General features: G+C 37.6%; 2 protein-coding genes across 3 annotated transcripts in view; both read right to left on the bottom strand.

Annotated features, from left to right (window-relative positions):
* LOC114558164 (complement receptor type 2-like) overlaps positions 1–18,287 on the bottom strand; it is a 54,703-nt gene extending 36,416 nt beyond the window's left edge. For both annotated transcript variants that reach the window (XM_028581953.1, XM_028581952.1), the window contains exon 1: positions 18,172–18,287. The gene's annotated coding sequence lies outside the window, so the exon portion shown is untranslated. The remainder of the gene's footprint in view (positions 1–18,171) is intronic.
* LOC114558162 (sushi, von Willebrand factor type A, EGF and pentraxin domain-containing protein 1-like) overlaps positions 1–23,793 on the bottom strand; it is a 191,074-nt gene that overhangs the window by 118,042 nt on the left and 49,239 nt on the right. Inside the window, exons 14-23 of the mRNA XM_028581946.1 lie at positions 13,348–13,536; positions 12,995–13,094; positions 12,691–12,767; positions 12,427–12,603; positions 12,097–12,276; positions 9,524–9,623; positions 9,207–9,283; positions 8,943–9,119; positions 7,218–7,317; positions 6,909–6,985 (exon numbers count right to left, since the gene is read on the bottom strand). Coding sequence (XP_028437747.1) covers positions 6,909–6,985; positions 7,218–7,317; positions 8,943–9,119; positions 9,207–9,283; positions 9,524–9,623; positions 12,097–12,276; positions 12,427–12,603; positions 12,691–12,767; positions 12,995–13,094; positions 13,348–13,536 — 1,254 coding nt within the window. The remainder of the gene's footprint in view (positions 1–6,908; positions 6,986–7,217; positions 7,318–8,942; positions 9,120–9,206; positions 9,284–9,523; positions 9,624–12,096; positions 12,277–12,426; positions 12,604–12,690; positions 12,768–12,994; positions 13,095–13,347; positions 13,537–23,793) is intronic.

The following is a 23,793-nucleotide window of genomic DNA, read 5'->3' as shown; positions in this document are numbered from 1 at the left end:
TTTTTTCAAACCTTTGAAGAGCTTCTTCTTCATCTGTATGACCAGGCTCTTGTCTTGTAATACCAAGAGATTCTATCTCCCAGAATGCTTTCAGCTGGCTTGAAATCAGTCTGTCTTCTTCTATGTGAATGTACACGTACACGTTGCTTCAGTGATGCTCAACATTGTCATTGGGCCTTGCACAGACCATCCAAATACACTTTCAAGGGCAACCAGTGTGTCAGTGAGTCTTTCTACATGGCCTGACACTGTGCTCCAGTAGTAGTCTGCTCCTATTAGCACTGACAACTCAGTGTCAGCGCCATCTTCAGTTACATCAGCAAACTGCAGACCCCTTCTTTCCATTTCATGCTAGATACACTCTCCTGAAACTTTCATTACAGCAGTGCACACTTGTGATCGCTTCAATTTCTACTTTCTGTCCCTTATTCCAAATGTTCTTCAGAACGAGTTTCACAGTGTTACATTTGGTTGTCACAGGAGCAGCGGAGCCAAATGTATGAAGAGTGAAGGTCTCTTGTCTTATAACAGGTAGATGTAGGGCCTTGGACTGTTTTTCCACACACAAAGCTCCTCTGACTTCCTCCATCTAGCAGGCAGCGTACTGCTGTCCTTCCACCTGGACCCACTGCATATGCCTGGGCAGTCTGTAGCAGCACTGTACTCTTGACTTTCATGGAATGGGTAGCAAATGAAGAGTCCACATCTTCTACATAGGGGTGGGAGATATTGACAAAAATGAATCTCAATATTTTTTTCAATATCTCGATATCGATATTCAGACGATATTTTTGAAATTCTTCTAGAAGTTAAAAGAAGCCCTGTTCGGAGGCTATTTCGGTGGTTCTCTTGGGAAAATGTACAAGCAAGATGAAATCATAACAATAAACAAAGGGCTCTGTTCTGTAACATATTGCACACAACCATGTCCTTATTGGAAGCAGTCCTGGAGCTGGGACAGGGCCGGGTCAGACTAGGTTCTGACAGTCCTTCTACTTGGCTGTATAGTCCTTCTGACTGGGATTTATGCTGGGATCAGGAGTTGGATGTGATCTGACTGGCCCAGGACTCTGATGTTAGAGTATACATGGTCTAGTGTGTTCATTGTGCACAAAAATGCAGTCCTCCGCCTCTGGTCGTGCCAGAGTTATTTTCTCATTCTGCCGGTAGATAGCTAGCTCGGCGTGCTAGCGCCGACAACAACCTGGAAGGCTCGGTCAGGCTATGTCCTCCGGGATGTTATGAGCCGCCTGGAAGGCTCTCGTAACGGCTGTGTTGTATCGTGGTCCTGTATTGATTAGTTCAGTGTGGCTGTACGCACTTGTATAAATATACACCGACAGGAGAGCCGCTGCACAATCGCGCGCCGCCATCTTTGTTGACATGAGTGAACGTCATAACACACAGGTAAGAACTAGTAGTTCATTTTCACCGGTGACCGGCATAGGTTTCCGCATACAGCACTGTGATGTCTTTTTCCACATTCACATGATGTGTCTTTAATTCTACAGTTTCTTGCTATGTGCCTCGGCCCAAGGCACACAAAACATCTTACCATCTTTTTCAGAATATCACGGCGCTCAGCTACATTGGGCGAAGAACAAAGTTCTGGTTTGTGCTCTGCACTGCAGCAGCTGATGGCAGGCTCCGTCTTTTCTGTTTCAGCTCATACACTATCATTTCTTTTGAAAATGGCTTATTTAGACTCTGGTTATCCTTTTCTTTGTTACCTCGTGTCAGTTGCACGGTTCTCTCTCTGCTGAGGATCTCAGATTGAAGAAACTCCATCACCTTTGAGACTTTCCATTCATCACTCATTCCGCTTTGCCTGCTGTACTGAAGAGCTATGTCCTCGGGTATCAACTGCAGCAGGATTGAGCAGAGTAAACTGCCATAAGTCTCTGACACAATACTCAGTGACCCCAAACTGCTTATCTGGATCTCACATTCATCGTACAGCTGTCTCAATGCAACAATGTCTGATGACTTCTTCACAGGGGATTCACAAGATTCAGCAATTTTGTCATGTGAGCATTTACTACAAGGTCTTTTCTCCCGTATCTCTCATGTAGCAAATCCAATTCATGGTCAGAGTTGCTGTCTGTTAACATCAGCCCTGCTACTGTCTTAGCTGCAGCACCAGAGAGGTATGACATAAACTTCTCCGTTTTACATAGTGTCTCGTTTTGGTGAATAGCCGTCTCAAATTGGTTCCAAAAGTCTCTTCATAAGCTTATATCACCACTGAATATTTGAATGCTCAATTTGGGTAAACTTAACAGTTCTGAATTGGAGTTCTGTCTCCAACACCTCTTCTTGGGCTACTCACGCTGTCACAAGCTTGTATTACTCTTTGTGCACGCGTCCTCATCGTGATCACTTGTTTCTTATATTCCTTCAAGTTCATGATTTCTGCTTCCAAATCGTCCATTGCAGTTCCCTGTTCAATTCTTCAGTCTAAATCCAACAATATTTCTTCTTTAGTAGACAAGTTCGCCAATAACTCAACGAAATCAGCATTGTCAAGGCTAAGCTCCGTGTCGATACTTTGCAGGAGTATCGTTGGAGCTCCACGCATCACTTGCCGTTTTCTGTCCAATCTTTCCATTTGTTCTTCAATTTTTCTTCATCCCGGGTTTCGGCACCAAACATTGTTCTGTATTTCTATCTAGCCAGCAAATAAATGGGCAAACGGTAACTGCTTCAAAACAAAGATTCTTTACTTTCAGAATTTCAGGCGTGTACAGGCATTGCATTACGTCATTTACGTCAATTCCTAAACGTAACCCGCACTGCGTTAATGGTAATGTAGTATTACTCAATGTAACCTTTTAATCAACAATTTACATCAACTAAGGAATGATGCATTTATGTATCTCCTTAAACATATTCAAATCAGTAACTCAAATTCAAACTCAAAGCGCTTAACATCCCTAACAAACATTAAGTTGCAACACATGCGGTTCTTGTAAGGGCATCATGATCTCATTTGGGTCAACGTTACCACTTTACATTCTTGATCTACTGTTCAAAGATGAAGTTGAAACTTACCAAGAACAGTTACACCCAAGCCTACAGCCAACTTATGTCCATGATTGTCTGTAAAAAACAATGAAGACATAATTGTGTCAAACAGTGTTGTTGGGTGAACTACAAAGCTAATCTGCTACGGTTAAAAACAAATGAATTAAAATTACTTTGATTTACTAGGGTCAGTCATTATGATAAGAAACAGTTTGGTAATGGCTGCCATAACATCACTCAACAAAACACATTGGTAATGGTCATGTGTGTATAAATGTGCAAGTATCTGATGTCTTTCATGTAGTCATGTTGTGATGTATGATGTATTCATGTACTTATGTATTTATGTCAGGCTCTGCACAGACTGTGGTAACAAATTTACTTGAAAAAAGGACAATGAATGATGGTTATTTTTTGTTTTGCATTTTAAGTTGTATTTAGTGTGTAGTTTGTAGGCCTAAAGTCATTCTTACATTCTCCATTTAGGCTTACATTTCAGTTAACTAAAATATGCATCTCCAAAGAGAAAAATATCAGAACTGCTGCCGAAAGCATAGCAAATGTACTTTTATGAATTTGTTTAAATCTCCAAACTCTCACTAGTGTTGCTGGTTTTGTGTGGTTTTTGTTCAGGAGATTGTAATGAGTAAAAAGGCCCTGGAAAGTCCTTCACAAATGGTGATACATGAAGTATTGGTTCAAAAATATCAAAGCAGCTTTTCTATAACTAAATTGTCAATTACATTGTATTGATCAGAAAATGTAAGATAGGTCACTCTCAAATGGCAAGAGAACTCACCATATTAATGAATGCCCTATTAGTCATGTTGATAGGCTGATTTAAACTTAAATAGACTTAGTTACCTTCATTGTAAGAATCATAGATTTCAGATTTCTTTGAATTATTTTGGGACAAAAGTGGCTCTATTAATTGGAAGGGTTGCTGACCCCTGTACTAAAGTAACAAAATCAATTGCTTTCAGGGAATAAATTGCAACATATCCCAGAATATCGCAATGTGTTTAAAATCCCAATAATATTGTATCTTGATATAAGTATGGAAATAATATTGTATCGTGGGGCGTCTGGTGATTCCCACCCCTAGCTTTACACATTTTGAGAAAATTATATCACCACTGTTGAGTCAAGATTTTATCATGAAAATGCCTTCAAAAAAAGCAATTATACACCAATGATTAATTTAAATATTATATTTATGGTACTGGGAGCCGCGTTGACTTGCATACGCAGCTCCCGGCCCCCTCAAGCTCGAACCCCTAATTAATATATCTTGGATCAAACTGGATCCATTGTGTTTGTGTTAAGGAAGAGATACACTAAAATATGTTGAAATGAAAACACCTGAGGCGAGAAATATAGTAACAGAATCTTTGATTCATACTTGATCAGTGCCATCAGGTTTAGCAGTTCACAAACAGTGACTGACGCTGCATTAAGGCTCCTTGACTCTGATTGGTTGTTTAAATTTGGGCAAGGTGGAGACTTGACAATGCCATTAGGTCTGTCAGGATATAGTGAAAGTTTCAGCAAATATGATATTGATATACAGTATATCATGGTATAGTATCAATTTCTGGAAAATGAATTAGGAAACAGTTTTTGGATTAAATAACCAGACGGGAATGTTCGGTTTTTGTTTTATGAATTTGAGTGAATACCTTACAAATTGAGGTACAGTACAGAACATATATCGCCAAACACTACTTCACTTTGTAGCAAGCAATATCAGCAGCAAATGAAGCCTTGTTTATACTTCACTAGGATCATTCAACTGTAATTCCTTGACACAAACACAACGATAACAGCTTGATCTAAGATACATTAATTAGCTTTGATACTGTAAAACAGTTTAGCCCTTTAGTGTCCATCAGCCCAAAAAGGCCCAAACTAATTGAACCATTTTGTCAGGTGACAACCCTGTAGGGCTGCTAATGGCTTCTTAAGCATTAACATGGATTTTACCTGGTGTCTTTGGGGGAGAATGTGTTGTGGGGGTGGTGGTGGTGGGTTTAGGTGAGGTTGGTATTCCTGCAAAAACATAAATTAAGACAATGTTACTGACATCAGACATATGCTAATACCATAAAGATACACTTATTTGGGGGCGCTGTGGGGCCGCAGACCGAGATGGCAGCTTAGTTGGAGTGCTCCCCGCGACTTTGCAAAAATCTTGAAAATACGACTTATTCAGGCTTAAAACCGGGTCAGCACGATGTCTAAACAATCGACTATTGAAGACTGTGGGGGTGGACCAAAACCACGTGGCTCACAAAGAAGCAGAACAACTACCACGAATGTGTTGGCCGCTGATGCTGCTAACAACAAGCCGATGCACAGCAGGCCGACCTAGCCGCAGTGCTAAGTGAGCTACAGTCTCTACGTACCACTGTTTCAATAAAAAAAAGATACACTTATTCACTTCAAAGTGACTATAAGTAACTTTTAAATGTTTCTAAAACTGTAATTTTTCATTTATGATCATAAATGACCTAATAACAGCAAATGAGACTAACATTGGAAAATAACGCTAATTTTATATAGGCCTAGTTTAATAATGTCCTTTACAAGGTCCGATTTTCCCCGCAACGTAACGAAATGATTTAGGGCAGGTAGACGGCGCTACAGAGCACACATTCTGACAGGTCACAGATTTCTTTGTAACACCGGAAAAGTCTGTGTTATTGTATCCAGCAATGTAAAGGGTAGCAGAAGATTTCTCTATATAGGCCTAATTGTATTTTAATTTTATTTAAGAAGTTATCTGTTGTAGTTATGGCTGATTCTGGGGCAGGACCATCACGGAAAAGAAGGGAGTTAAACAAAGAAGAACTAAAAACTAAAAGGGAAATCGACAGACGACGTGTGAAAACCTGAGTCACAGCTCTGTTGGCTTCAAAAATGATTCAAAAACGTCCCAGAATTGGCCTTCAGGTATGTAATATGTCTATTTCCTTCATAAAATAACTTTACAGTGCGCAATGTGGTTGTACGTCAGTAGCAGACATGAAATATACACACTTATAGAAATGTGTTGTTATGTGACCAGGCCTCCACTCACTCTCTAAAACCTTGGCCAATTAAGAAAAGTTAAATGTGTTTTTTGACCGGAAACAAAATTATCTGAAATGCACATCCAGTTATGAATAAATATTTCACACATTGCAGCCTTGTTGAAATTATTAAATCCGTGGCTCTAATTACTACTTCCAACTTTCTCCTTCATATCTTAGGTTATATTTATATAATCTTTGAGGAATCTATTTGGCAAACAGAGGCTGCGTGGTTGAAGAATTTCATAGATTCAACCTGAAACTTTAAATATGGCATTTATGGCAAGTCATTTCTTCACTTAAATAAAAAAGGGCATTTGAGTGAGATCAAAACCAAAGAGCAAAAGCACACAAAAAATGCAAAATTTATCTAAAAGGGAAACTACTGACAGAAGTATATGCAATGTTATGAGATTAATCACATGTAAAAAATTAATACAATTGTCCAAAATAACTTTTTCCAAAGTACGGGAGAGTGTCAGTCACAGCTGAGTTTACACTGGGAAAATGTTGAGAAAAGGTTGGAAAAAATAAAAAAAACACTTACTGACACATGTTGGAGCAGGACCAAATGTTCCATCATCTGAACATGATATTGAACTTGATCCATTAAGTGTATAATCATTTTGACATTTGTACTGTACAACTTCTCTATAGTTATAGGATTCTTTGACTGGACTGAAAGCACCATTCGCTACCGCAGGTGGCGGATCACAAGTCACCACTGCAAAATGAAAGTGACATCTATTAGAATGGAAATACACAGATTTTATTTAGTCATGTGTCTTGTATTAACACACAGAGATGACCAACCTTCACATACAGGCAACCTGTCCATCCACCCTTGGGCTCCACAAAGGATTTGACCTTTGTTGGGGACCATTTTGAAGCTAATTAGGGAATAAATAAATAAAAAGTTTAACTTCAGACAACACATGTCAAGAAGAAGCTGTGTAAGCCCCTTTATTTCACATGATAACACTGACTGGTAAGCCCCACTGAACACCCACTTTGATTTTTTGATTTGCTGACATTTTAGGAGGTAAATACATTTCTTACAGTTACATTTTAAAAACTAATTCTCTTAACATGAACTGTCCTAGTTATCAGTTTATTACTGACCCGGTGTTACAAGTGACCACTAGTTTATCACCAAACTGTGTCCCTTCAGGGTAATCGACATTTCCGTTGTCCACTTCTCCAGCAGAGCCACAGTTCCTCCCTGAAAAAAGATAACCCTCATAAGGATTTAATCACACGCATATGTGGCATCCGGTCTAAATGAGTTACAATGACTGTATATCGATATGATTCAACAGAATGGTTACTAGATATTATCAGTCACTCATCTATTCATCCAGCATTTATATGTTGGTAAGACGTCATTTCCCGGTTGGTCAAAGACCAGAGAATATTGCCACATTACTGCTGCTTTTACAAATTTGAATGTAAAAACTGAAGTGTCATTTTTCAGTCTCGCATTTCAGCGTCAGAGTAGTTCAGGCGCGATTCAAAAACATCCCAGAGTTGGCCTTCATGTAATATGTCTATTTCCTTCATAAAATAACTTTACGGTGCGCAATGTGGTTGTACGTCAGTAGCAGACATGAAATTACACCCCCCACCCCTTCCATTTAGCTCAGACGTTTATTTATTTTAAATCGGTGGGACGACAAGCCGTGGGACGTCCTCCGGAGTAAATGGAAGGCGCTCAAACAACGATATATGTCTCAAAAAAGAGAGTTGTCTCGCAGCAGTGCCGGAGGGGAAATAAAAGGCAAGTTCCACCTTTTTGATGAGCTGGATCAGATCCTCGGCCAAAGGTCCATCGTAGCTTCCTTGGCTTCTAATATTAACAACAACTACTTTTGTCTAGCAAAACTTTGTTCGCAAATGTTTGCTTGAATGTTGTGCGATTCAGTGCGAAAATGAATGGAAACACCTTAAAATGTCTCAAATCAATTTGATATACCAATTTAATCGCAAGACAGCATGTGACGTCATTATACACAGTTTTTATTCGCTTTAAAGCTGTTGGATGGAAACACACTTTCACCAGCTTTATTCGCATGAGTTTTTTTCCGAACTTCAGATAATTCGATTGACAAGTGGATGGAAACTTAGCTAGTGACAGGAATAACGTTACCCGGTTTAGCTACGATACATCCAAAGTAGGCTAAGTTACTGTCTGCAACACTTGAAATGCAACGATGCATCTCTAACTTATTCTCTTATTGTAAATGAATGATTTTCTGGCTGAGCAAAACATTCATCACAACTATATGACCTCCCAGTAACGCTGACTCTGTAATACAGTGGGCAATATAGCACCGTAAAGAAAAGACCTTTACAACAGCAGGTGTGCTAAAAACACTACTGCTTTTGTCCAAAGTGGCTGGTAGAATCAACACAAACTGAAAGTTACAAATTACCACTTTAATCATTTTTGTGATTCATAATTAAGAGGCTGTGGAAACTAATTAACATGCATTTCACACACAGCCTTTTAAACAGATAAGTGATTATATACACACTTATAGAAATGTGTTGTTATGTAACCAGGCCTCCACTCACTCTCTAAAACCTTGGCCAATTAAGAAAAGTTAAATGTGTTTTTTGACCAGAAACAAAATGATCTGAAATTTACATCCAATTATGAATAAAAAATTAACACACACTGCTTAGGATCCTCACATTGAACCACTGCAGGAAGAGAACATTTTAAAATAGACATTAATACAATTGTCCTAAATAACTTTTTCCAAAGTACGGGAGAGGTCAGTCACAGCTGAGTTTACACTGGGAACATGTTGAGAAAAGGTTGGAAAAAATAAAAAAAACACTTACGGACACATGTTGGAGCAGGACCAAATGTTCCATGTTCTGAACAGGATATTGAACTTGATCCATTAAGTGTATAACCATCGTGACATTTGTACTGTACAACTTCTCTATAGTTATAGGATTCTTTGACTGGACTGAAAGCACCATTCGCTACCATAGGTGGCGGATCACAAGTCACCACTGCAAAATGAAAGTGACATCTATTAGAATGGAAATACAGTTTTTATTTAGTCATGTGTCTTGTATTAACACACAGAGATGACCAACCTTCACATACAGGCAACCTGTCCATCCACCCTTGGGCTCCACAAAGGATTTGACCTTTGTTGGGGACCATTTTGAAGCTAATTAGGGAATAAAAAAAAAAGGTTAACTTCAGACAACGTCAATGTCAAGAAGAATCTGTGTAAGCCCCTTTATTTCACATGATAACACTGACTGGTAAGCCCCACTGAACACCCACTTTGATTAGAATACATTTTTTGATTTGCTGACATTTTAGAGGTAAATACATTTCTTACAGTTACATTTTAAAAACTAATTCTCTTAACATGAACTGTCCTAGTTATCAGTTTATTACTAACCCGGTGTTGCAAGTGACCACTAGTTTATCACCAAACTGTGTCCCTTCAGGGTAACTGACATTTCCGTTGTCCACTTCTCCAGCAGAGCCACAGTCCCTCCCTGAAAAAAGATAACCCTCATAAGGATGTAATCACACGCATATGTGGCATCCGGTCTAAATCAGTTACAATGACTGTATATCGATATGATTCAACAGAATGGTTACTAGATATTATCAGTCACTCATCTATTCATCCAGCATTTATATGTTGGTAAGACGTCATTTCCCGGTTGGTCAAAGACCAGAGAATATTGCCACATTATTTTACAAATTTGAATGTAAAAATGAAGTGTCATTATTCACTCTCACATTTCAGCTTCAGAGGAGTCCAGGTGTGATTCGAAAACGTCCCAGAGTTGGCCTTCATGTAATATGTCTATTTCCTTCATAAAATAACTTTACAGTGCGCAATGTGGTTGTACGTCAGTAGCAGACATGAAATTACGCCCCCCCTTCCATTTAGCGCAGACGTTTATTTATTTTAGTCGGTGTTGGCTTACATTTTTCTTTTCACTTGTCCCCCTGTAGTGGTGTAAAACCTCCTTGGGTTTCATGAAATGTGCTATATTAATCTAAGTTATTGTTGGTTGCTACAACAAACTCTTAATGCTTTGACTCGTGTAGCTATGGCAAGTAATTTATAGCATAGTAGCTATGTTCCCATCCACACGTTTTTATCCGAATTAAGTGATAGCGAATGAAAAATGCCTTATGGAAACTGTAAAATTCGATTGAATTTCATGAATATCGACTCAAATGAAATACGTTCGGTCTCATCAGATTTTCTCTTGATCTATAGAAGGCTTATGCGATAGACGCTGATGGAAACGTTATTTGCCGAATAAATTAATGAATTGCAATTAAGTTTTAGGTCATTTCATGGTTGCAACCCGCCACAAAACGAAGAAGAAGTTTTAGTTCATTTCCGCCCAGTATTTCCGCTCTGTTTGAACACATGACAGGTGTCAACAAAGACAGATGGAAGTGGACGAGCGAGGAGACGAGAGACTTTTTGAATTTAATTTACGAGCAAAATATAACTGCTATTTTTGATAGCAAAAATCTAAGAAATTCCATAATTTATCAGGAACTCGCGAAGGAAATGACCAACAAAGGTTACGACAAGCCGTGGGACGTCCTCCGGAGTAAATGGAAGGCGCTCAAACAACGATATATGTCTCAAAAAAGAGAGTTGTCTCGCAGCAGTGCCGGAGGGGAAATAAAAGGCAAGTTCCACCTTTTTGATGAGCTGGATCAGATCCTCGGCCAAAGGTCCATCGTAGCTTCCTTGGCTTCTAATATTAACAACAACTACTTTTGTCTAGCAAAACTTTGTTCGCAAATGTTTGCTTGAATGTTGTGCGATTCAGTGCGAAAATGAATGGAAACACCTTAAAATGTCTCAAATCAATTTGATATACCAATTTAAATCGCAAAACAGCATGTGACGTCATTATACACAGTTTTTATTCGCTTTAAAGCTGTTGGATGGAAACACACTTTCACCAGCTTTATTCGCATGAGTTTTTTTCCGAACTTCAGATAATTCGATTGACAAGTGGATGGAAACTTAGCTAGTGACAGGAATAACGTTACCCGGTTTAGCTACGATACATCCAAAGTAGGCTAAGTTACTGTCTGCAACACTTGAAATGCAACGATGCATCTCTAACTTATTCTCTTATTGTAAATGAATGATTTTCTGGCTGAGCAAAACATTCATCACAACTATATGACCTCCCGGTAACGCTGACTTGGTAATACAGCGGGCAATATAGCACCGTAAAGAAAAGACCTTTACAACAGCAGGTGTGCTAAAAACACTACTGCTTTTGTCCAAAGTGGCCGCTAGAATCAACACAAACTGAAAGTTACAAATTACCACTTTATTCATTTTATTGATTCATAATTAAGAGGCTGTGGAAACTAATTAAAAAGCATTTCACACACAGCCTTTTAAAGAGATAAGTAATTATATAAACACTTATAGAAATGTGTTGTTATGTGACCAGGCCTCCACTCACTCTCTAAAACCTTGGCCAATTAAGAAAAGTTAAATGTGTTTTTTGACCAGAAACAAAATGATCTGAAATTTACATCCAACTATGAATAATTAACACACACACTGCAGCCTTGTTAAAATTATTAAATCCAAGGCTCTAATTACTACTTCCAACCTTCTCCTTCATATCTTAGGTTATAATCTTTGAGGAATCTATTTGGCAAACAGAGGCTGCGTGGTTGAAGAATTTCATAGATTCATCCACCCAACTTTAAATATGGCATTTATGGCAAGTAATTTCTTCAAATACATTTTTTTTTTTTTTTTTATTTAACCACAGAGCAAAAGCACACGAAAAATAGAAAAGGTTATCCAAAAGGTAAACTCCTGACGGAAGTATATGCAATGTTGTTTGCAATGTGACGGCATCTGGATTAGTATACAAATTATGTTTTCATCATGGTCAAACCTAACAGGTTGACTTTTCTTTACAGACTTACACCAAGTAGTAATTTCAATTAATGACTTACTTTGACATCTTGGAAGTCCAGGTGACCACTGACTATCTATTCCACATATCAGGGTGCGTCCTCCTTCCATAACATACCCAGATTTGCACCCGTATGTCACCGTAGATCTGTATCCATGAGGAGGTCGAGAACCATCAACCTGGTGACCATTGGCTATATTAGGATCCTCACATCGAACCACTGCAGGAAGAGAACATTTTAAAATAGAAATTAATACAATTGTCCTAAATAACATAACATTTTCCAAAGTATGGGAGAGTGTCAGTCACAGCTGAGTTTACACTGGGAACATGTTGAGGAAAGGTTGGAAAAAAATTAAAAAACACTTACGGACACATGTTGGAGCAGGACCAAATGTTCCATCATCTGAACATGATATTGAACTTGATCCATTAAGTGTATAATCATTTTGACATTTGTACTGTACAACTTCTCTATAGTCATAGGATTCTTTGTTTGGACTGAAAGCACCATTCGCTACCACAGGTGGTGGATCACAAGTCACCACTGCAAAATAAAAGTGACATTTATTAGAATGGAAATACAGTTTTTATTTAGTCATGTGTCTTGTATTAACACACAGAGATGACCAACCTTCACATACAGGCAACCTGTCCATCCACCCTTGGGCTCCACAAAGGATTTGACCTTTGTTGGGGACCATTTTGAAGCTAATTAGGGAATAAAAAAAAAAGGTTAACTTCAGACAACGTCAATGTCAAGAAGAATCTGTGTAAGCCCCTTTATTTCACACTGGTAAGCCCCACTGAACACCCACTTTGATTAGAATACATTTTTTGATGATTTGGAAAAATGATTGAAACACATTTCTTACAATTACATTTTAAAAACTAATTCTCTTAACATGAACCGTCCTAGTTATCAGTTTATTACTAACCCGGTGTTGCAAGTGACCACTAGTTTATCACCAAACTGTGTCCCTTCAGGGTAATCGACATTTCCGTTGTCCACTTCTCCAGCAGAGCCACAGTTCCTCCCTGAAAAAAGATAACCCTCATAAGGATGTAATCACACGCATATGTGGCATCCGGTCTAAATGAGTTACAATGACTGGATATCGATATGATTCAACAGAATGGTTACTAGATATTATCAGTCACTCATCTATTCATCCAGCATTTATACATGTTGTTAAGACGCCATTTCCTGGTTGGTCAAAGACCAGAGAATATTGCCACATTATTGCTGCTTTTACAAATTTGAATGTAAAGATAAAGTGTCATTATTCACTCTCGCATTTCAGCTTCAGAGTAGTCCAGTTGCCAGCAATACAAGTAATGGACGAAGACCCTCCTGCAGTCACATAGCCAACATTGCAGGCAAAAGTCACTTTCTTCCCCTCTGGGAATGTTTGTAAAAGAATGTCTTCGCCCTTCAAACTCATGTTGTCTCCTCCTGCAGGTTTGGAGCAGTTTTGAGCTACAATGAAAAATACAGAAAGAGAAAGATGAACATTAGAAGTGAGGACAAGATAAGTAAACAGCTTGTGTATAATCACACAGCCTATGCCACAAGCTTATCTGCTCTGCCACTCACCTTGAGTTGTAATTGCAAGACTGCTCAGCAGTAGGAAGTAAGTGACAAACATGACGGAATCTGCCAAGTCGGACTGAAGTCTGGGAGCTTTCTGGCAAAGAGAAACGCAAAGTTAAGCAAAACAGCCAGAATGTTAACTTAATATGGTTCATACTCGCGCTGATTCTATTCAAGCAGAGCTATATGCTTAGTCCTGCCCTTAGTTGCCTAAGAAAACAACACGCCAAACCCAATTCAAACTATATCAATATGAACTAACTAGCGTGGAACTGTTTATGTGCCTAATCTTACCGAGCTATTTCACATCTTGTCTGTAGCGACAGGTTCGGCTGGCAAATTCGGCAAAGACAAATACAAATATGCCAATAGCAGTAACATGTCAGCCCGTAAAACTACTAACGCTTCATACTGCGGTCAAGCCAGCCGACACTCGGATCTCCGTGGTCAAATCAGCCGACACTAAATTTGTAATGCGCTCTTATAACGGTACGCGTGGTAAATGCATTCAAACGGCCCAGATCAAGTAGAGAAGTTAGGGAGATGATGCACATGGGACTACTTCCGGTTTTCAAAATAAGGTGTTAATACAACGTACATTTAAAAACTAGATTAATGGATTATATTCACCTTAAGTAAAATATATGTAACCTGTGCCTGCCTTTAATACAAAACAAATAAGTAAATTGTGAAAGGAATGTATATTTTGAGTTTTACAAGAATACAACATTAACAAGGAATAATTCCAGACAATGATTTTTGTCAGGGGACACCTCTGACTGCACCCATATTTAAAATCAAGCAATTAAAACGGTATAAATTTTGAGATTTTAGGAAGTGAAAGTCCCATATTTCTAGGGTAAAATATGAAATTGGAGGTGCAATAAAAATACTTTGGTCCATAGTTCCAGGCAATGACTGACATATTTGAGTAGAGGACATCTTTGACTACACCCATACTGAAAATGAAACATTTTTACTGTATAATTGTTGGAGATCTTTGGAAGCAAAGTCCCATACTTCTGTTGTAAAACGAGTCATAATATCAAATTTGAGGTGCCATAAAAAGACTTTGGTCCATAGTTCCAGGCAATGAGTGGTATATTTGAGTACAGGGCATCACTTAATACCATCATACTGAAAATCATACAATTTTACTGTATAAATATGGAGATGTTTGGAAGCAAAGTCCCATACTTGTAATGTAAAACGAGTCAAAATAGGAAATTTGAGGTGCCAGAAAAAGACTTTGGTCCATAGTTCCAGGCAATGAATGACATAGTTGAGACAGGAAATGTGGGACTAAACCCAAACCAAACATTTGTACTGCTTAAAATGATTGGCTACAGAACTTTGAGAAAATCATAACAATGATCCATAATTCAAGGAATAATATATTTGATTAAATTTCATCTCATTAGTTGTGATTCTCTGAACATTTTTATAAAATATATTTATCTGAACTGGAATCTGCATATTTTTCTAGCATTATAGCCTTGGTTATCCGCATTTGCAAATATGAAAGCTGTTAATTGAAATAAATGAATTCTGCTGTCTGTGACTTCTGGTTTTATTTAAAGTTGACGAAAGGTACAACAACACTAAAACACACTAAAAAATTTCAGATTTATACATTCCTTAGGCTACTATAAATATGGCATTTTTTGTGAGATTGCCTCAAGACCTTATGAAATCCTTCACAAAAGGCATTAGAAGATTCATTTTGACTAGGCTACTTTCTTTGAATTTTAAATGATTTATTGAACTTGGTCACACTGTTTTTGTTTACAGTCAAAAATATGGAGGGAATATTTATTCATATTTCAAATTGAAAGTACAAAGACAAAACGAAGCAAAATCAATTTTTTTTTCAATCATTTTAATTCAAAATAGTATTATTTTATTATGTTACTAGGAAAAATCATGCCATAATTAAATGTGAAATGGAAAAGCCTAAATGGAAATACTAAAATTAAAATCTCAAATATAAAAAAATAATAATCTTCTAGCCTTTCCCCTTTATAATTTTCAATTTGACATTTTAATCTTTTGAATTTTATGTTTTACATTTGATACTGACATTTTAAAATTCACCTTTTAGATTTCTATTTAATATTAAGCTTTTCATTTAGAAGTGACAGGTGTCAATTTAAATGAGGAGGCGTGGTCCAACGTCTGGTGGGAGGTTCTGAAACGACTTCCAGCTGACAGCGGTTGCTGTGAGTATTATTGGCCGCTGGTGGGCAAGCGATCCCGTCCACCGCCAGCTGGCTGTCACATAAGACTGGAGCTTCCACGTCCGACAACATATCGGAGAAAATGTGCAATTGGCCATCAATTGTTGTTAAACTGCCCATATTCAAACTGTACACAGTTAATTTCTCACATCAAACAGTCTCAGTGGCGATGATGCCGAATCTCTAGATGAGCCGCAGCTGAGCCTCGTATGATTGAACCGCGCTTACAGTTAGATAAAGTTGTGGGGAAATGAGTAGGCCTAGGCTATTACTAATTTTTGAGTAGGCTAATACTCATTTCTGAGACTGTTTTATGCGAGAAATTAACTGTGAACAGTTCAAATATGGGCAGTTTTACAAAACTTTATTTATTCATTTATTTCAATTAACAGCTTTCATATTTGCAAATGCGGATAACCAAGGCTATAATGCTAGAAAAATATGCAGATTGCAGTTCAGATAAAGATATTTTATAAAAATTTTCAGAGAATCACAACTAATGAGATGGCATTTAATCAAATATATCATTCCTTGAATTATGGATCAGTGTTATGATTTTCTCAAAGTTCTGTAGCAAATCATTTTAAGCAGTACAATTGTTTGGTTTGGGTTTAGTCCCACATTTCCTGTCTCAACTATGTCAGTCATGGCCTGGAACTATGGACCAAAGTCTTTTTATGGCACCTCAAATTTGATATTATGACTCGTTTTACAACAGAAGTATCAGACTTTGCTTCCAAAATTATACAGTAAAAATGTTTCATTTTCAGTATGGGTGTAGTCAAAGATGTCCTCTACTCAACTATGTCAGTCATTGCCTGGATCTATGGACCAAAGTCTTTTTATGGCACCTCAAATTTGATATCATGACTCGTTTTACAACACAAGTATGGGACTTTGCTTCCAGAAATCTCCATATTTATACAGTAAAATTGTATGATTTTCAGTATGATGGTATTAAGTGATGCCCTGTACTCAAATATATCAGTCAGTACCTGGAACTATGGACCAAAGTCTTTTTATGGCACCTCAAATTTCATATTTTGACTCGTTTTACAACAGAAGAATGGGACTTTGCTGCCAAAAATCTCCAAAATTATACAGTAAAAATGTTTCATTTTCAGTATGGGTGTAGTCAAAGATGTCCTCTACTCAACTATGTCAGTCATTACCTGGAACTATGGACCAACGTCTTTTTATGGCACCTCAAATGTCATATTTTGACTTGTTTTACAGCACAAGTATGGGACTTTACTTCCAGAAATCTCCATATTTATACAGTAAAAATGTTTCATTTTCAGTATGATGGTATTAAGTGATGCCCTGTACTCAAATATGTCAGTCATTGCCTGGAACTATGGACCAAAGTATTTTTATTGCACCTCCAATTTCATATTTTACCCTAGAAATATGGGACTTTCACTTCCTAAAATCTCATCATTTACACCGTTTTAATTGCTTTATTTTAAATATGGGTGCAGTCAGAAGTGTCCCCTGACAAAAATCATTGTCTGGAATTATTCCTTGTTAATGTTGTATTCTTGTAAAACTCAAAATATACATTCCTTTCACAATTTACTTATTTGTTTTGTATAAAGGGCAGGCACAGGTTACATATATTTTACTTAAGGTGAATATAATCCATTAATCTAGTTTTTAAATGTACGTTGTATTAACACCTTATTTTGGAAACCGGAAGTAGTCCCATGTGTATCATCTCCCTAACTTCGCTACTTGATCTGGTTTGAATGCATTTACCACGCGTACCGTTATAAGAGCGCATTACAAATTTAGTGTCGGCTGATTTGACCACGGAGATCCGAGTGTCGGCTGGCTTGACCGCAGTCGCTTCATGGCATATGTTGCTGCCTCCATCTTCCTTCATTAAAACAGACTGTGGGCAGTAACGCATCATGGTTAAACTAACGTAACTTCCATTCATCTATATATTAATAATAATATATTAATAAATAAATCTATACCGACAATACTGGTAGATACTCAGGGTGGGGAAATGCGTTAAATTGTGTTCAGCCGAGTGTTTAATTAGCTCATTTTCAGTACATTATAAAATCCATGAAATTGCAACAGTTCTGTCAACCCAGGTTGGGTTTGGTTAACGTTAGTTAGTTAGCTAGCTAGCTAGTTGACGTAACTTCAACACACGTTAATAATATAGCTAGTGTTTTAGTCACGTTCAAATGGTAACGCCGTTGTGTTTTCGGTTTGTTTCTGCGGTCTAACCGTTCGTTTGTTCAAGCACGGGAACAGTGTTTTGACTTACCCAACTACATGCAAAGAATCACTGGCTGCTGCTAATCCACGATGGTGAATGTGGGCTGTTCCTGACGGCTGCAGCTTCTTGTCGGAAACAGGCGTGGCCATATTGGTAATCAGTGACCGAGCCAAAAATCACCAACCACATGCTGTTAACCCTAACCAAGGAAATTGAATATTGATGGAAACAACCATGGAAACAACATGGATCACGTCACCTATAGAATAGAAGTACAAAGTAGCATGAAATGAATATATTTAAGAAAAGTAGGCTACATATAGGCTACCTTAGAACTGAAGGCTACTTGAGTAAATGTAGCCTACAAGTTATATTCCTTTTTAGTTGTCTGTTTATAATAAGGGTGTTTATAGTGTACATATCAGCCTACTATTATTATTATCTCTATTTTTTTCTATTTCTTAGAATACTTTTTGTATATTTTTCCTGTCTAATGTGTATTTGTGTTATTCTGATGTGTGTGAATTTTACTTTTGAGCTGCAGTAACAAGTGAAGTTTCCCCAGTGTGGGATTAATAAAGTCTGTTTTATCTTATCATATTCAGGGCTTATAAGGCCATGGGCCACTTGGCTCAGTATGTATCAGTCCCCCTCCCTAGAGCTGTAGGGAATATGTGTTGTCACTGTCAGTGGAGAGCACTAGACCCATATCCCATATCTAGATCCCATAGAAAACCTTAAGGGGACAAACATAAGATGGAAAGATATCCAAAATGAATGTGAAAGCCACTCCTAAAATTTCCCAGAAAGATTTTGACCTCTGGTTATGGTATACATGGTTATGACACATGTCTTCTCATGGCCGGTTACAATTTGACTTAATTTCAATGGTAACAATGGTGAACACCACACAAGGCTTTGATAGAGCTTGATGTAATGAACCCAACCCTGACAGAGTCAATATGAGGAAGTGATATACTTCCTGAGCTCAAGTTAAGTCCTTTTATGTAATGTCCTATTTTCACTGTTTTTCTCAGCTTGGGTTCATACTAGAGACCACTGCTCAGTTTTACACCACAGTTACTGTACATCTCAAGGTCTAGGATAATATATCTGCTCTCTCTCTTTTCTTTCTGATGGGAATGCTGTCATATACATATTGTACTCTGTATCTACCACTGAACATATTCCTCTGCCAACACTTCAAACTTATCAAACCAACTGAGATCACTTCCATGCCCTAAAACACCCTGCCACTGATTCATTGTTTGTGCAAGAGATTATAGTTTCCAAATACCTTGCTGAGGTATTTGCATTTCTATATACTCTGAAGACACTATCCTTGTGCACATAGCCAGCAAAATCATAGAATTTACAGCCTGTAGTTGTGCCTGTAATTGGTTTACACTCACTAAGACAAAAACACCACACGAGCAACAGCATGCTTTACATTTTTGTCTGCACGCACTCCTTCATCCAATTGTCTCTCAAATCATGTTTCAAAATAAAGCCAACATACTAGAAGTTAGGTCTTCATCAGGACCTAGTTTGGAACATGATGGAGATGATGAGAGCTGAGTGGTTTGTGTCAGGATCTGTGGGTTTGACTTTCTGCTGTAAAAAAGGTCCAGGGCCTGAAACACCCCTCCCTCTTTCATTTGTGTGAAAGAAGGGTGTGTGGTGATGGCTTTGTGGTGAACATTTCTACTGACATCAGGTGTGTGCTAAAAATACACTTATGTGCTTTCATTTGCCTATGTCATTGATTCATAATTAACAGGCTGTAGAAAGTAGTTCAGATGTGTTCCACACTTTCTTTTAAACAAAAAATGAAGTTAATTCCATATCATTATTTTTTATAACATAAATAAAATGGGGATTTTACGTGAGAGCATAACACTGGTGCTGTAGCAACTTCCTGACTTTCAAAACCTAATTTAACCACAGAGCAAAAGAAAGCAAACCCCAATGCTTATTTTATTTAAAAGGGAAAGTACAGACAGAAGTATAAAGAACGTTATGTGCTTAAGCAAATCACATGTAAGAATGAGACAACATCCGGATCAACTAACACATACTGTTCAAATTTTTTTTATTTAACCTTAATTTAACATTGTAAAGTTAAGAAAAAAACATCTTAATTTACATTGGCTACATTGGCTATAGGCTACAGAGCACTAGACCTAAACATCCTCTTGAAAAGCTGAGGAGACAAACAGAATATGCTGTCACATTGGCCTGCGTCACTCTCACTCACAATAATATCGACAGACTCTGTTATTGGTAACACAGCAAGACAGGATCTGCAACAACAGCAAGCTTTGTCTTATTTACACACACGCACTTTATTGAACTGTCTCGCAAATCATGTATCAAAATAAAGTCAATGTACTAGCGCTGCTCCATGGTCTTCAATATGACCTTGTTTTCTTTGTGGGTTTGGCATTCAGATGGTTTCAAATGCTCTATATTATGACCTGTTTACATGGAAGAATGGAACGGAAATAGCACTCAGGCAAACTATATTTTGCTTGATCTGATAAATTTACATTCAAACAAGTAAAGAATGTTCACATGGCATCACGGAGCAATGACTGGTTTCCTGTTTTCCAATTAGTCATGGTTATCTTTCCTACCTGGCATTGTAAAAGTTGCTTCACTTTATTAAAGCTATTTCATTCTAATATATTATGTAACACATACAATATTTATAGTAGCTTATTATTTGAAAAAATCTTTTTTCACCTCTCGGTAAGGGCAAGAATGGCCCGGAGATGTTGGTGGCGTTGGTGGCTATCATTTGAAAGACAATCAGTTTAATAAATGCTGCAATGAGACACTCAGATAAACACGCTGGCGTGCATTAGGACCCAGAGACTTCACAAATCATTAAGTGTCATCAAGGAGCGTCAGTAAACAATAAAACCACAAACCAGCGTCACATGCCTGATATCACTTCCAAAGAACTACCAGTGTAAACTGTAGGTCAATTTACTAACCGGGGCGTTCGCCTCACATGAACTCTCCTCTTCTTCTTGGTACGTCTGTGTCTTGCTTTTGTACATTTGAGCACTACGCACAGAAATATCAGTAAGGAAGCAAAAGAACCCCAACGCAGTAATGTATACCACAAAGGCACTCCTGTCCATTCCCTGTATAAAAAAACAAAGATTTGATTAGTGACTGGTTTTCAGGCAACACTTTGTGGATCCATTTTAAGATATATTAATGAACGAATCTAAAAGTTATAGTACAGTCTAACCTGTATAGTATAGTCTAACCCAGTGTTTCTCAAATGGGGGTCCGTGTACCCCTAGGGGTACTTTGGAGTACTGCAGGGGGTACGGGAGATTCCTTTTTGAAATGTTAATTTCAAATATATCAGTCATGCATAAATCATCAAATTAATTTAGTTATGGATTCTAAACATTTGAAGTAACATTTAAGTGTGTTTCAGTTACAAGCTCGTTTAGTAAATCAGACACTAATGGTGCAGAGCTGTAACGTACCTCTTTATATAGCCTTTGTTTCTACCAAAAATGCTTTGCACTCGTCAGGAGGTATTTGGCTAAAAAATACTACCAAGTAGCTTGGCACGTAGTCACAGGTGGAGTTTTGACCGTGCTGGTGCTCATTCTGTCGGCACAGTCATAAATGGGTTGGCCTGATGATTCAAAGGAAAAATATTGCAATTATTCAGCTTGTACTTTGCGCAATAGGGATTTCGCAACAGCCTCAAAACACATCAGACCTTATCAGTGCATTCTATGAAGCATTTGTTGTTTATTGCTATTTAAAGCCCTTTATGGTATGATTCATTTATCTTTAACATGTAAAATGGCAAAATTTGTTTGTTTGTAGAAAAGCAGAAAAGTAACAGGTGTGGCCATATCTGTAATCAGCGACGCATATCTTTTCCTGAGCCAAAAATCACCAACTTTATCACATGCTGTCAACCCCATGGAAATTGAATATTGACGGGAAAAAACATTATACATTATACATGTCTTGAATAACAACTATATTCAAGACACAGAGGTCCATAGAGACAACACAATACATATATATATATATATATATATATATATATATATATATATATATATATATATATATATATATATATATATACACATATATATACAGTTCTTTACATATATATACACACACATATATATAAATCTAAAACAATACAAAACATTTAAGAATGGTGCTGATAAGGCATCATTTATAAAACATATACAGGCTTCGAGTCCAATGTTTCCAAAAGCAAGATGTGTACCTTGTGTCACTCTTAGAAACATCAACTATGGACACAATGATAATATTATTAGACCCTGTCAGTCTGCACATGAATCTATACATAACATTTCTTAAAACAGCGTTAAAAGTGGGCACATTGTTGTACACAAACATTTCACTGGCACTACTCCACCTAGGAATTTTAAGCACAATTCTCAGTGCATCATTGTAAGCCACTTGAAGTTTTTTTCATTTTCGACTCACTAAAATTACACCACAGGTGGGCAGTATACAGTGGAGTGCAATAGGTTTTGAAGAGTGAGATTTTAACATCAGGGGTGAACATGTGGAATTTGCATGCCAGCATATTTGCCTGCCTATACAGTTTTCATCATCACAAAGGTCATCTCTTATCACATGTCTCAGATATTTAACTTTCTTTACAACCTGTGGTTCACCTGCCAATGAGAAAGAAGGATAGACACACTTCATATCCTCCTTGGTTCTGGCAATCAGTACCACACTCTTCATAGAGTTAAATTTTATATCAAACAGTCCATATTGAGAACATATTCTAAGAAGTTGCTGCAGGCCAGCACTAGAGGGAGACAGTACCACCAAATCATCAGCATAAAGCATATGATTAATGAGACTATCCCCCACCAAGCAGCCAGTTCTACAGCCCTTTAACTCCCTAGATCAATCATCCATGTACAGATTGAATAGCAGCGGAGACAGCATTCCGCCCTGCCGAAGTCCATTGGAGACATAGAAGGGGGTTGACAAACTCATCCCCCACCTGACTTGCATAGTTTGGTGAGAGTACCAGAACTGCAGTATCCTGATTAAGTAAGAGGGGACACCACGCTCATGTAGTTTACCAAACAATTTCCTATGATTGATACGATCAAAAGCCTTTGACGCATCCAGGAAACACATGAAGACTGTGCTATTGCGTGATCTGTACCTATGGACAATTTCTTTAAGTGCATAAATACCATAGACTGTATAAACAGTCTATGATAAATAAACAGATCAGTTCCATGCTTGTTCTTAAAACCAAACTGATTATCAGTTGACGCTATGTATTCTGCAAGCCTATCCATAAGGATCACCTCTAGCATCTTGGATAGTATACTTGCAAGTGCAATAGGTCTATACTATAACGTTTTATTTACTTTCTTCGACATACTGTACTTTATCATACATGACGTTTTCTGACTTTCTTCAAAATACTAAACTATGACTTTTTTCGACGTACTATACTTTGACTTTTCATGACTGTTTTTTGACATACTATGCTATGACTTTTGTTGACTTTCTTCGACATACTTTACAAAGACTTTCTTTCACTTTTTCAACATGCTATACTGTGACTTTTTTTCGACATACTATAATATGATTTTGTATTACTTTTTCAGGCATACT

The sequence above is a fragment of the Perca flavescens genome, chromosome 7 (assembly GCF_004354835.1).
Source record: "Perca flavescens isolate YP-PL-M2 chromosome 7, PFLA_1.0, whole genome shotgun sequence".
In the NCBI taxonomy this organism is placed as follows: Eukaryota; Metazoa; Chordata; class Actinopteri; order Perciformes; family Percidae; genus Perca; species Perca flavescens.
The sequence above is the reverse complement of the archived record's forward strand: the minus strand, read 5'-3'. Positions and strand labels throughout refer to the sequence as shown.